Source organism: Grampus griseus (assembly GCF_964374135.1).
Source record: "Grampus griseus genome assembly, chromosome: 4".
NCBI lineage: Eukaryota > Metazoa > Chordata > Mammalia > Artiodactyla > Delphinidae > Grampus > Grampus griseus.
The window spans coordinates 141534980-141547419 of record NC_138997.1 but is presented as its reverse complement, the minus strand read 5'-3'; the positions used below and the strand labels follow the sequence as shown (position 1 = coordinate 141547419).

At 64.8% G+C, this 12440-nt stretch overlaps 1 protein-coding gene across 1 annotated transcript; it reads left to right on the top strand.

The window, feature by feature from the left end:
• Window positions 1-207: 207 nt before the first annotated feature.
• Window positions 208-4122, top strand: HMX1 (H6 family homeobox 1; the record flags this gene model as incomplete). Its single annotated transcript, XM_082653206.1, has 2 exons — window positions 208-604; window positions 3464-4122. The coding sequence occupies 2 exons, from the start codon at window positions 208-210 to the stop codon at window positions 4120-4122; spliced, it is 1056 nt and encodes a 351-aa protein (XP_082509332.1).
• Window positions 4123-12440: the final 8318 nt, after the last annotated feature.

Below are 12440 nucleotides of genomic sequence, written 5' to 3'. Positions count from 1 at the left end.
GCTCCCGGCCCAGCCCAGTCCGGCGCGGAGGCCGCTGCCTGCCCCGCGGGGCCCGACGCCAGCGCTCCGGGCAGCGGCTCCAGGGCCGGCCCGCGCGTGCGCCAGGGAGCCGCGCGCCGGCGTCCCCAGCGGGGACCGGGACCGGCCGCACCCCGGGCTCCCGGAACCCCGAGGAGCCCGGCAGAGCCCGACGGACCGGCGGCCGCGATGCCGGACGAGCTGACGGAGCCCGGGCGCGCCACGCCGGCCCGCGCCTCCTCCTTCCTCATAGAGAACCTGCTGGCAGCCGAGGCCAAGGGCGCTGGGCGCGCGGCCCAGGGCGGCGGCGGCCGCGAGGACGAGGAGGACGACGACGACGACCCTGAGGACGAGGACGCGGAGCAGGCGCGGCGGCGGCGGCGGCTGCAGCGGCGGAGACAGCTGCGCGCGGGCTCCGGGCCGAGCGGGGACGCGCGGGCCCGGGCGCTGCTTGGGCCGGGCGCGCTGGGCCTCGGTCCCCGGCCGCCCCCGGGTCCCGGGCCACCCTACGCTCTGGGCTGCGGAGGCGCCACGCGCTGGTACTCGCGGCCGCACGGAGGCTACGGAGGCGGCCTCAGCCCTGACAGTGAGTGAGGGCGCGGGGAAGGGGGGGCCGCGGGGGGGGCCGGGCTTCCTCCCCGAGCATTTGCTCGGGGACTTTGGGCTCGTTGGCGCCCTTTCTGGGCCTTCCTCCTCGTCTGTAGGAGGCTCTGGGTCGTGTCGGGCCCCAGCAGAGCCCCTGGTTGAGCAGATCTGGAGGCCCACTCTCCAGGACAGGGTCCCCATGCAGGGAGAAGGTTTCGCAGGCTCTGGGCTTCACCCATCACCAGGCTCTGGAGTGCCCTTGGAGGGGAACCTGGGGACAGGGGACAACAGACAGCTAAGAAGAGAAAAGGAAGGGGGGGTGGGGAATACAACAGGGGAAGGCAGGCCATGGGAGGGGGCACGGGGGGGAGGGGCAGAAAAGAAGAGAAAAGGACAGAGAAGAAAGAGAGGGATGTTGGGGGCGGAGAAAGGAGCGAGGGGGGAAGAGAAGGTGAAAAACAAAAAGCAAAAAGAAACCCATAAGTGATGGAGAGAACAGAGAAAAGATAAAGGAAGGAAAGAGAGAGGGTCAGGAGACAGAGTCAGACTCAGCAAAATAAAGGGGGCGTTGAGCAGAGGGAACCGCTGCTGTGGAGGCCTGGACGGGGGACAGCGGTCTTCCCCAGCAGCCGTGTCCCCAAAGTCCCATCTCCTCTACAAGCTGCAGCCAGGGCCTGGGGCAGGGGCCTGGCTCTCCCTCTTGGGCCTCCCAAGCCCCTGGGCTGTGGCTGTGCAAGGCCAGACGCCCCCAGTCCCACCCCTCTCTCTCCCTTTTCTGCTCCTCCCCCTCCCCCGCCTTTGTTCCCTGCTGAGGGCTCTGAGTCTGGGGGTGGGGGGTTTTTCAGCCCTGGAACCCGATCGATCGCCCCTCTTGACTGGGCGTCCCAGCCCCTGAGTTCTACTCCCCTCCCCGGGGTCGCTGCCTCCCTTGGGGACCTGCCGTTTGGAGGAAGCCCCCCGCCCCGGGCAAGAGGAGTAGGAAGCTATTCTAACCTCAGCCCCCAGGCTTTGCCAGCCCCCCCACAAACGCACACTGTGAGGCCAACTGAAGACTCTTCCAGGCCCTGAAATACTTTCAGCTCCAAGCGAAAGTTAGCGAGTGCTGGGGGGCGGGTGAGGAAGGGGGTAGTAGGTGGGTCAGACCCCTCTCACCTCTTGGATAACCCCTTCTCTGGTGTGGGATTGAGCCCCTCGCAAAGGGACCCACATCTCAGAGCCTACACCCAGAAGGTCCCGGGCCCCTACCCCCTTCCCCTCTGGGAAGCTTGAGCAGGCCTCAGTGTTGGCCCCGAAACTGAGTGATCAGACATAGTGCCCTTCTGGGGGTGTTTGTGAAAAGGGTCTCCCCGGGGGGGGAATGCGTTCCCCGCTTGTCCCTGGGGTTCTTCTGCAGCTGCAGCCCCACAGGCGGCCGCCAAAGAGCCGGCCCTTCTTTCGTATAATGCGGGTTAGGGGTCCCTGTTCTGTACCAGAGCTGGCAGGCCTGTCTTGTCTTCGTGTGGCAGCACGTGGGCCTCTGTGAGTCTGTCCCCCCCCGTATCTGGTCGCACACATGCCAGCCTGGAACCTGACCCCTCTTTGGACACCATGAGGGCTCACGCCGCCAGGGTTGGGCGGGGACAAACGCAAATCGGCACACCTCCGGGGGAGCCGCGGAGCGCAGGGACCAAGCTACAGACACAAGCCTGCCGGCGCCTGCACACCCCGCGGGCTCCTCACGCTGCGGGCTCACCGCTGCCTTCTGAGGGCTGGCCGGGCCAAGCTCTACTCGACGGCCGCAATGCTGACCTGCGGCCTGTGTCCAGGAGCCTCGGCCTGAGGCACAGGGGAAGCTGGCCTGAGCTGGCCTCTTGAGCCCGGAAGTCAGGCGGCTGCCCTTTTCAAGCTGGGCCTGGAATCTGGACCAGCACCTGGGTCCTGGGCAGACTCCTTCACCTGGAGGCATCACCCCTTGCCAGCCCTGGGGAGGGGAGGCGTCTCCTCTGGGAGACTGTGTGCAGCTTGGTACTTGGAACGTGAGCTCGGGGACCCTCTGTGGGCTTTTGTAGCCCCAAACCCACAGGCTCAACCGTGGGCCCAGTGTGTCTGGGGTGAGATGCGGCTGCCGCGTGTTTCTACGGAGCCAGAGCTGCCCTCGTCTGCACTCCCTCTGAGTGTGATTTTGGGTAGAGAGGGCACATCTCCATGGACATTTGAATTAGGGGCACAGGAATTGGGGGAGAATAGGTTCCCAGTGGCACCTGGTTGGAGTTTGGTTTGGGGAATTGTTTGCATTTGCTTATCCTCCATCAATGGGAATATTTCTGTGCACGCGGGCGTTCTGCATCTGCTCCTGGGCCTGAGCGGGGAGAGGTGATGGCAAGTCTTTATTTCTGTGTCTGGGGGACTTGGCCTAGGGCTGAGTGCGAGGGATGAGGCCCTCTCTGTGCGGGTTTCTGGTGTGTACATTTCTCAGAAGGACCATCCTTTCCTCCGTGAGGTGTACCTCCGGGGCTTTTGTGTGTGTCGATTCGAAGTCACTGTTTAAGGGAGTCAGTCTTCTTTTTGTGTTTCTGTTTGTGTTTTTGTGTTCCTTTTCTTCCGTCTTCCCTCTGTTGCCCTCCGTGTGGATGCGCGGTTCTGGGCGTGAGTGTGTGGCCAGCGTGTTGGTTTGCAGCATCGCTCAGGTCTTCAAGTTCACCTCCAGATGCTCTGCCTTTCTCCGGTCCCAGGGTGAGATCTGCCGTAGGTGGGGCTGCGTGGGGACAATTTCCCGGCCTGTGGCTGTGGGTGACCTCGCGGGGGAAGCAGCTGGCCTCAGCGACAGGGCCGGGGGATCAGCCTCCGGAACCAACCCATGTTCCTCCTCTCCCCCCTGCAGCCAGCGACCGGGACTCACCGGAGACAGGCGAGGAGATGGGCCGCGCAGAGGGCGCCTGGCCGCGGGGCCCCGGGCCGGGAGCGGTGCAGCGGGAGGCGGCGGAGCTGGCGGCGAGGGGCCAGGCAGCCGGCGCGGAGGAGGCGGCGGAGCTGGCCGAGGCCCGGGCGGCGGCGGCGGCGGGGGAGGCGCGCGGCGGTGGCGGGGGCGGCGGCCGCAAGAAGAAGACGCGCACGGTCTTCTCGCGCAGCCAGGTCTTCCAGCTCGAGTCCACCTTCGACCTGAAGCGCTACCTGAGCAGCGCCGAGCGCGCCGGCCTGGCCGCCTCCCTGCAGCTCACCGAGACGCAGGTCAAGATCTGGTTCCAGAACCGCCGCAACAAGTGGAAGCGGCAGCTGGCGGCCGAGCTGGAGGCCGCCAGCCTGTCCCCGCCGGGCGCGCAGCGCCTGGTCCGCGTGCCGGTGCTCTACCACGAAAGCCCCCCGGCCGCCGCCGCTGCCGCCGGAGCTCCCGCCGCGCTGCCCTTCCCGCTGGCGCCCGCCGCGCCCGCCCCGCCGCCGCCGCTGCTCGGCTTCTCCGGGGCCCTCGCCTACCCGCTGGCCGCCTTCCCAGCCGCCGCCTCCGTGCCCTTCCTGCGGGCGCAGATGCCCGGCCTGGTGTGAGCCCCCGGCCGGCCGGGCCCACTCCCCGTGGCCAATGGGGACTTCTGCGGACGCGCACACGGGCCGAGGCGGCAGCGGTGGCGCCAGGGGGCCGTCCGTCAGGGAGGGCAGGGACGCTCCCCTGGCCCTCCCGCGCCTCGGGGAGCGCAGGCTGCCGCCCGGGCGAGCTGAACCCCTGTCCGAAGATCGGAAGATCGTCCAGAATGTAACAGAGACGCAGGTGACTGTGGCTCCCCAGACAGTCGCAAGGCTGGATCCCCGCTGGGAAGAGAGCATCACAGAGACAGTCGGCCATGCAGCCCAGAGCCTCCCCCAGCCCCCTGCCCCCGGGGACAGGCCTCAACCTCGGAGCAGATCCAGCCCCCGCCCTGCCGGAGCCAGCGGCTGGGCGCAGTCCACGGCAAATCCAGGCTGTCCCAGGTGCTTCATGGAGGTGACCACTCTCCAACCCGAACAGCCCTGCCTGGGACTATGAACGGGCAGGGCAGCAGGCCTCCGGGGCACTGTGACCTTGGGCCGGCAGAGAGAGAATCCCAGGAAGAGAGCCCCTGTGGAGCGGAGGGGGTGAAGATCCTTCCAGGTGGCGCTGCTCTCAGATTGTCCATTCTGGAGGTGGGGCCAGACTGGGGCTTCTCTCCCAGGCTGCAGCCCCTGGTTATCCTGGCGAAGACATTTTTTTTTTTAAATGAATCTACTTATTTGCGTATGGAATAAAAAGGGACGTTTTCTGGACACTTGCCGCTGCTCTGTGATCACTGGGGCTGAGCCTCTCCTCTGGTAATGGGCTATGGTGGGCACCGTCTCCCCGCTCCTGGAGCACCCTCCAATGCTGGCCAGGGGCAGGCAGGAGCTGGGGTCTGCGAGCTGTACTCTCAAGCCCCCACGTTCTCCAGACAGGGAGACCCAGCGAGACCTTAGGGGAAGTCGGGGTCAGGGGGGAGAGGGGCCTAGGGTGGAAGAGGGGATTCTGCATCCTCCGTCGCTCAGTTCCGGGGCCTTGGCGACAACCGAAAGCCAGTAGTCAGGCGAAGGCAGAGCCCGCGGCCCACTCACCTGGCACGAGGGGCTGCCAGCTGTGTGGCCCCCTGCATCCACTGCCCCGTCCCTCACTGGAGTTGAGAGCCATCTCTAACATAAGGGTTTTTTTCTTTTGGCCAAAACAAAACACCGGCGCCAGACAGCCCAGCAAGGTCAGGTGGGGAACAGGGCTCTCTGGCCTGGGCCTCATCCCCTGGACCATCCGCAGTCTCTCTTGAGCTGGGGGACTCGGACCCGTGGGCAAAGTCCCGGGTCAGGGCCCGAGTTTATGGGCTCTTGAGGAAAGCTTATTGAAAGCTTCTTCCAATGGCTGGATCTCTACAGCCGGCCTGTTGCAGGGTGAAGACAGGGCCCTCCTGCATGGGGGGAGGACACTTTACTGGGTGTGCTTCTCGAGCCCAGAGAGAGAGGTCATTCGGTGCTTGAAACGGTCACTTCTGTAAGAAAACTGAGCCCCCTCGGAAACCTGTCTCTGCCCCCTGGCTTTGGGACTTTGGGTGGAACGGACGCTCCCAGGCTGAGCTGCACAGCAACAGGGCCACCCTCCGGTGTCCTTGGAGTTCTCAGAGGTGGCGCCAGACAGCCCAGGAGAAGGCGCCACGGGGGTCACCCCCAGGCAGGAGGTCCGGCTCCCTGACCCGGAATCATCCCCTGCCCCAGCCCCTCCAGTCAGTTCCCAGTGCCCTGAGGCCAGGCCCTGGAAAGCCCCAGCAGCCCTCCTGGGGAAGGGGGCAGCAGTCCGTGGCCTAGGTGGTCCTTCCTCTGGGCTCTAAGGTCCCCACCTTCAGACTCCCAGTGCCCAGGGCATAACACGGGTGGGCAACCTGAGAGACGCATGGGGCACCTCCTCCAGCCCAGCCCCCGTCCTGTTGCCGCATTTGCTTCCCTTTGAGGGTTGGCTGTCCTCTCCCTGAGGGAGGGGGCACCTGCCCCATGCTACTGCTTCTCCTGTAGCTTTCACTCGACTTTGCCAGGAGGGACTTACGGTCTGCTTCTCTACAGCGAGCTTGCTCTAGCTATTTCCAAAGGCCTTCGCTCCTGACCAGCGGCCACGGGGGGAAGCGACGTGCCAAGAAGGCCACTCGAGGGGCAGCACAGACCCATGTCTCCCTCCTCCCGCTCTCTTCCCCACTGTGCCCTCTCTGGGCATCGGCACCCTTGGCTTTGCCTCCCCTGGGACCCTGACCCTCCCTCGCTTTGGTGGTGACCTCATGCTGTCAGCAGACGAATCATTGCCAGTCCTCAGAAGGACGCGTCCAGAAGGCCTGGGCAGAGCTGGCCGCACCGCGGAGGCCTCCGGGCCAGCGCAGGTCCCCCCGCTGGCCGCGGCCACCTGCTCTCTGCCGCTTTCCCTCCACGCACCAGGCGGGCCGCGTCAGGCGGTGCCGGCGCTCTGTGCTCCGCGCCGCACCCGCGCGGCGTTGCACCGCGGCGATGGGATTCGGCAACGGCCCGAGCTCTCGGACCACGACTGGGATCCTTACAACCCAGGTTAAAGGGGTTATCACCACGAGGCAACCGTTTTATTCGACTGTTTGTGGCCTGTGCGGGTGCGGTCTCGAGGTGGTGGCGACCAGACCGCAGGACGCAGCGAAGCGCTGTGTGATGCCGAGGTCCCCAGGCGGCTCGCCCACAGCGGCGGGTCGGTCTGCGCCAACCAGAGCTCCGCGTCCGCCCGGGAGCCACCTAGCGCCAGGGCCACAGGCGCGCGAAGGGGAGGAGCCGTGGGCGCCGTACCCTCGGACCCGCCCGCCGGGAAGCAGCGAACCCGACGGCCTGCCGCTGGAGTCAGAGGGAGGAAGGGTCTACGGGCTGCAAACGCGGGGCGGATTCGGGGAGAAGGGCTGCGTCTTTCGATGAAGCAGTGAAAAGATGGGCTGGAGAGCGGCTTCCTTGCCGCAGGCTCCTCCGAGATCCGCCGGGTGGGAAGGAAGGTGCCAGGAGGAGGAAGGAGAGGCTGTTCCCCTGCGCAGGAAGGGTCGGGAGCTAGAAGCCTAACACTGAAATACAGAAAGTGGATCCAAACCTGGATCAGGGCGGGGGCTCAGGGAAGCTGGCTTTACCCCATGATTACCCAGCGTCCGGAGTGTCGCACCAGGGGCAGCACAAACCAGAGAGAAGCGCGGTAGGGAACACGCAGCCCTAGAGGGCGCGCGGGACCAGGCTGGGGATGAGCCTGGCTCCAGGCTCCGGCGCCATCACTGCGGGCCAACCTCACCTCGCGCACGTTGGCTCCGCTCGTGGTGGGAGAGGAATGGCTTTGCTCTGTCTCTACCGCACGTGCCGTGGCCCTCCCCAGCCCGCCAACCCTAACTTCTTACGTGAGACCCGATTCCAGCCACCCTGGGCCGCCTAGGGTTTCAGGCTGCAGAGTCCCTGAGCGCAGTTGGGTCCACCAGGCTTCGGACACCCTGGCCGACCTGCAAGGATTCCCAGCCAAGTTCATGCAGAACCAGACCTGCTAAAAGGGACAGGCCAGTCTCATGTCCCCCAGGGTGGTTCTCTGCCCGCCCCACCCCACCTGGGCACTCCGGGGTCCTGGCCGAGAGAGCAGGCACCGCCCCACCCCAGCTCACGTCTGCCCGCCTCATTCAAAGCCCTGGCGAGGGAGAGACGGGCATCTCGGTAAGTGCCCTTCTCCTAGCTGGCAGTTCCCCACCCGCACCCTGCACCTTGGAAGCCCCCGCTTTTGTACTTCTGCCCACCCAGGGCCTCCCCTCCGGCTGACCCCTTCTCATCAGATACAGGTCAAGGGCTGTCCGTGGCCCCCAGCCTCCTCCCCACAAGCTTGGCCTGGCTTCGTGGGGTGACGGTTTCTCAGAGCCTTGGCTCTGAGCCTACCCAGAAGGCGACCCACCTGGGCTGAGAGCTGGGTCAGGTGGGTATCAAGAGGGAGGCCAGAGGGGCTGGGCCAGCTTCTCTCTCTTTCTCCTGTCTGTAGCCATCTCCCAAGCATCCTTCAAAGCCTTCTGGCCTCACCTGGCAATTCTCAGCAAGGTAAACTGGGGACCGAGGGGCAGAGACTCTGGGGCAGGGACTCCGTGAAGTCACTCAGCCACCGAGGCCCCGACCCCCCCCCTTCCTCCACCTGGTGCTATGGAAGTCAGGGCCCCATCGTGGAGTCACCCCTCCCTGATAGCCTGCACACTCAGGCAGTGTTTGCCCTCCCTTCCCACCCGTCAGAATCACCTGGATCTTTTCCTTTGGCCACCCTCAGTGCGCATGCCTCCTGCATCCCTTAGCTAGGAGCAAAGCCTGAACTCGGTGATCCAAGGTGGGTCCCCAAGGCGGCTCACCACACAACTGGGTACAAGCCCCGCTGCCCTCTCGCGGAGAGGGACACTCCCTCATGGATAGACTGGAAAGGGGGCCACCCTGTTCTGATAGCACCGAGCTCTGAATCTGGACCTCGGATGGACACTTGGGACAAAGGTGCAACGATAAAGATCAAGAAGCACGAGGCAGCCTCCGGCTTCACCACCTGGAGAGCAAACGACAGCTGACCGCCTGGCCCGTGCCAGCTCCTGCAGCTGTCGGCCTCAGTTTTAGTCTGTTCGTTTGTTTTATTATAAAAGTAAGAATGCTTATGATTGATTATCTGGAAATTGCAGTAAAGTCAAAACGGAAATACTTGGCATTTCCACCATCAAAAGTCACCTGCTTCTGGGCTTTCCTGGTGGCGCAGTGGTTGAGAGTCCGCCTGCCGATGCAGGGGACACGGGTTCGTGCCCCGGTCCGGGAAGATCCCACGTGCCGCGGAGCGGCTGGGCCCGTGAGCCCTGGCCGCTGAGCCTGCGCGTCCGGAGCCTGTGCTCCACCACGGGCGAAGTCAACTGCTTCTGAGTATTAGATGAAGCTGTGGATTTATTGTGAGGCGACTTATAGATGTATTGTTAATTTTTAAGAGTTCTTATCTTTTAATGTTTAAAAGTTAAAGATGCACTTATGTATTTACGCTGAAACGATGTGATGTCTGCGTTTGTTCGAAAATATCTCAACAAAACTAAACAAACTAATTAATTAAATAGTAAAAATGAAAGGGAGACGCACAGATGAAATTGGATTGGCCAGGAGTTGATCATTGTTGAGTGGGGGCCGGCTACATGGGGCTTCATTTTAAGGCTTCCTCTACTTTGTTTTATATTTGAAAACTTTCATAATAAAGATGCTTTAAAAAGTGACTGCCCAGAAACGTCAGGGGTGTGTATCCCTAGCGGCTGATTCTCTGCCGGGGGCCGTTTTCGTTATACGTTTATTTTCATCGGATCGCAGTCTGACCTCGGTTCGGTTTACATCCTGCTTGCTTCCCACCCCGCTCCTTGCTTACTTCGCAGTGCGCATTAAAGCCCGTCAATTCGGTCTCTGCAGACATGTTTCAGGCTTAAACTTCCCTCTTTCTCCACGTATCTGTCCCTGCCTCCCTCCCTCCCGCACTGGTCCGGGCGCTCCTCTGGGTCCCCGACCTGAGCGCCAGCGCCCGCGATCACCTCCGCCCGGGAGGCCTCTGAGAGCCGCGGAGGACGGATCCGGGCTGCAGGATCGCTGGCGCCGCCTCCCGGCTCTCGCGGCCGGCGTCACCCACGCGGACCGCGATCTCCCACTGCTTGTGCAACCCAGGTCCGACCCCGCTGCGGGCTGGGGAGACTGAGCCCGGCGGCCGCCCCTCTGGTCCTGGGTTCGTGTCTTCGGTTTCTCGGCACCTCCTGGACGCTCTCGGCGTCCCTGGGTCCGCAGCGCCAAGACTCGGACTGAAGTGGGGTGGGTTGGCTAAGGCTGGGCCGGACATCCCTGGAGGGCAGATGGGGAGGGGCTCACGTGCTTGGAGCTCCATCCCGAGAGGCAGACCAGTCCGAAGCGCGCTCCCCATCCCCTGGAGAGAGGGTGAGCTCTCGGATCCTGGGGGTGTGAGGGCCCCGCCCGACGCGAGAGCCGGCAAGGTGCATGCTGGGGGCCTCTGGGGTGCGGGCGCTCCAGCCCCGAATTGCGGGTCTCCCTGGGGTCTCGCCAACCCCCTGGAGGGGGACCTGGTGAAGGCTAGCCCGCACGACCGCGGCGGTGCCTCCGGGGCCCCGGCTGCGCGTTTCCTTTCTCGCAGATTCTCTGCTTTAGTCTGTCTCCTCCTCTCCGTCTCTTTCTCTCCATTCTTCTCTGCTCTCTTCCATCGGAGCTCAGGATTCCGCCCGTGCGTCCGTCCCCCCTGCCGCGGTGCCCCCCTTGGCTCCGTTCCCCCCTCTCCGGGACGAGATTCCTCCCCCCTTCGAACCGGCCCAGATAGGAGTCGGGGAGGCCCGGCCCCCTTTAAAGGTTTTATTTCTTTGCGGAAGAGCGCACTCCGGGACGCAGCGGCACACGGATCCCGACCCGCCGAGGCCCTACGTCGCCTCGATCCGGCTGGGGGGAGTCGGCGTCGCCGCTTCGCGTCCGGATCCCGCGCCTGCCCCTCTGGGGCCCTCGAGCCGGGCTGTCCCCTCTCCCGGCCTGAGTGTCCCCCCGGGCTGCCCGAGCTTGAAGGAGAGAAACTGGCAGTGGCGCCAGCTCCGCGGCTCCCGGGACCCGGCGGCCGGCCGGCGCGGAGCGGCCCCCTTCTCCTCCCAGGCCGTGGGGCGTCGGAGAGCACGGCCAGCGCCGCTCTAGACCCTCCGGGCCCGCGGCTCTCCGGGGTGCCCCGCCCCCTCCCCGCAGTCCTTCCGGCCCCGCCCCCACCCTTCCCGCCGGAGCCCAAGCCCCCTCCCCGCCCCCAGCCCGGCTCACCTGGCGTCTCCTTGGCGTCTCGGAGTCTGGCTCGGCCTTCGGGCCCCGCCCCTCGGTTCTCACCTCGCCCCTTCCCGCTCCCTTCTCCACAGCCCTTCCCTTCCCCCTCGGGCTCCGCGCCATCCGTGCGGTCCCCGCGCCACCACCTAAGACGCCGAGCTCTAGCCCAGGGGCCGGGGCTGGGTCCGGGGAGAAGGGAGGTGCCTGAGCCCGCCCGGGTCCCCGAAGGCCTCTGGGAGGAGGCGGTATTAAACCCGAAGGCTAGAGAGGAGTGAAGCTCCGGGCGCGCGCAGGTGGAGACCCGGCGGTTCGCCTTGTGTCTCGGCCCTTGGTGGGAGCAACTGGACCCCACTCTCCGCCGTCTGGCCCTCGGGTCGGGCTCCCCGTTCCACTCTTCCCTCCCGGAAAGATGGGGCGCAGAGTTAAGACTGCCGGACCGTGTGCTTCCTTCGCCGGCCGGCTGCGTGGCTCTGGGAAAGTCCTTTGCCCTTTCTGAGCTCACCTTTCCATCTGTGGAGTGGGTAGGTAGCAGTGGCGAAGGTCGCGCGGCCTATTGACAAGAGCGCGGGCTCAAGGCTTGCTGCTGGGTGCACAGCCATCTGTGCCCCTGCTCAGTGCTGACTACCCCCGGGGGCACCTACCGCCGAGACCCTCAGCCCACAGGTCCGTTTCCTTCGGCCTGTGCCGGGGCCGCCGCCTGCCACGGCTTGGTCCTGAGCGCAGAGTCAAATCGCTCCCACCCCCATTCGCGCGCCTAGTCAGGCTCCCACTGGGGCTCCAGGACACATGAGGGTGCCCACGCACCCTGTCCCCGCAGGCCTGCGCACGAATGCGCAACAGCCCTCCAGAACTACAGCTGCACCCCTAACCCCGCCAGCACCGTCGACATCTCCGTCTGCCCCTCCAGGGCCCAAGCGCCCACACTCCCAGACCCATAAATCCTGACCTTTGCCTCATCCCCAGCGGAGACCCAGCGTGTCCACACGCGTGTGTCCCCCACCCCCACCACGGGCAACTGCGCCTCTTCCGTGCTTACCACACAGCTGGCCTCGGAAATTTGACATCCGGAGGTGCACACAGACCCTGGCCCAGACAGAGCCTTGGGCCAACCAGCCTTGCTCTGCTGTTTCTTTCAAGAGCTCCTGGTGGATGGCCCTTGACCCTCATCCACATCACATTGAGGCTTTCTTTGAGCTGGGAGCTGATCAGGCCCTTTACCCGAATTGTCTCACTACATCCCCACAATAACCTGGTGGGCGGAGTGCTGTCCCCAGTTTAGGAGTGAGGATTCCGGCTCAGATGTGCGATCACACCCAACCCCAGATCACACAGAACGTGTGTGTGGGAAGGCAGAGCTGTGTCCAGCTCTCTTTCCAGTGAGGAAATGACACAAGCCAGCGCGTGTGGAGAGCTCAGCCCTGCACGCGGCGGTCCTCCTGGACAGGCTGCCGGAAGGTGGGTGGGTGACGGCAGCTCATCAGCTCAGCAGGGAGGTACCTCCCGTTCTGTTCCTTCCCCTCGCCATTCCT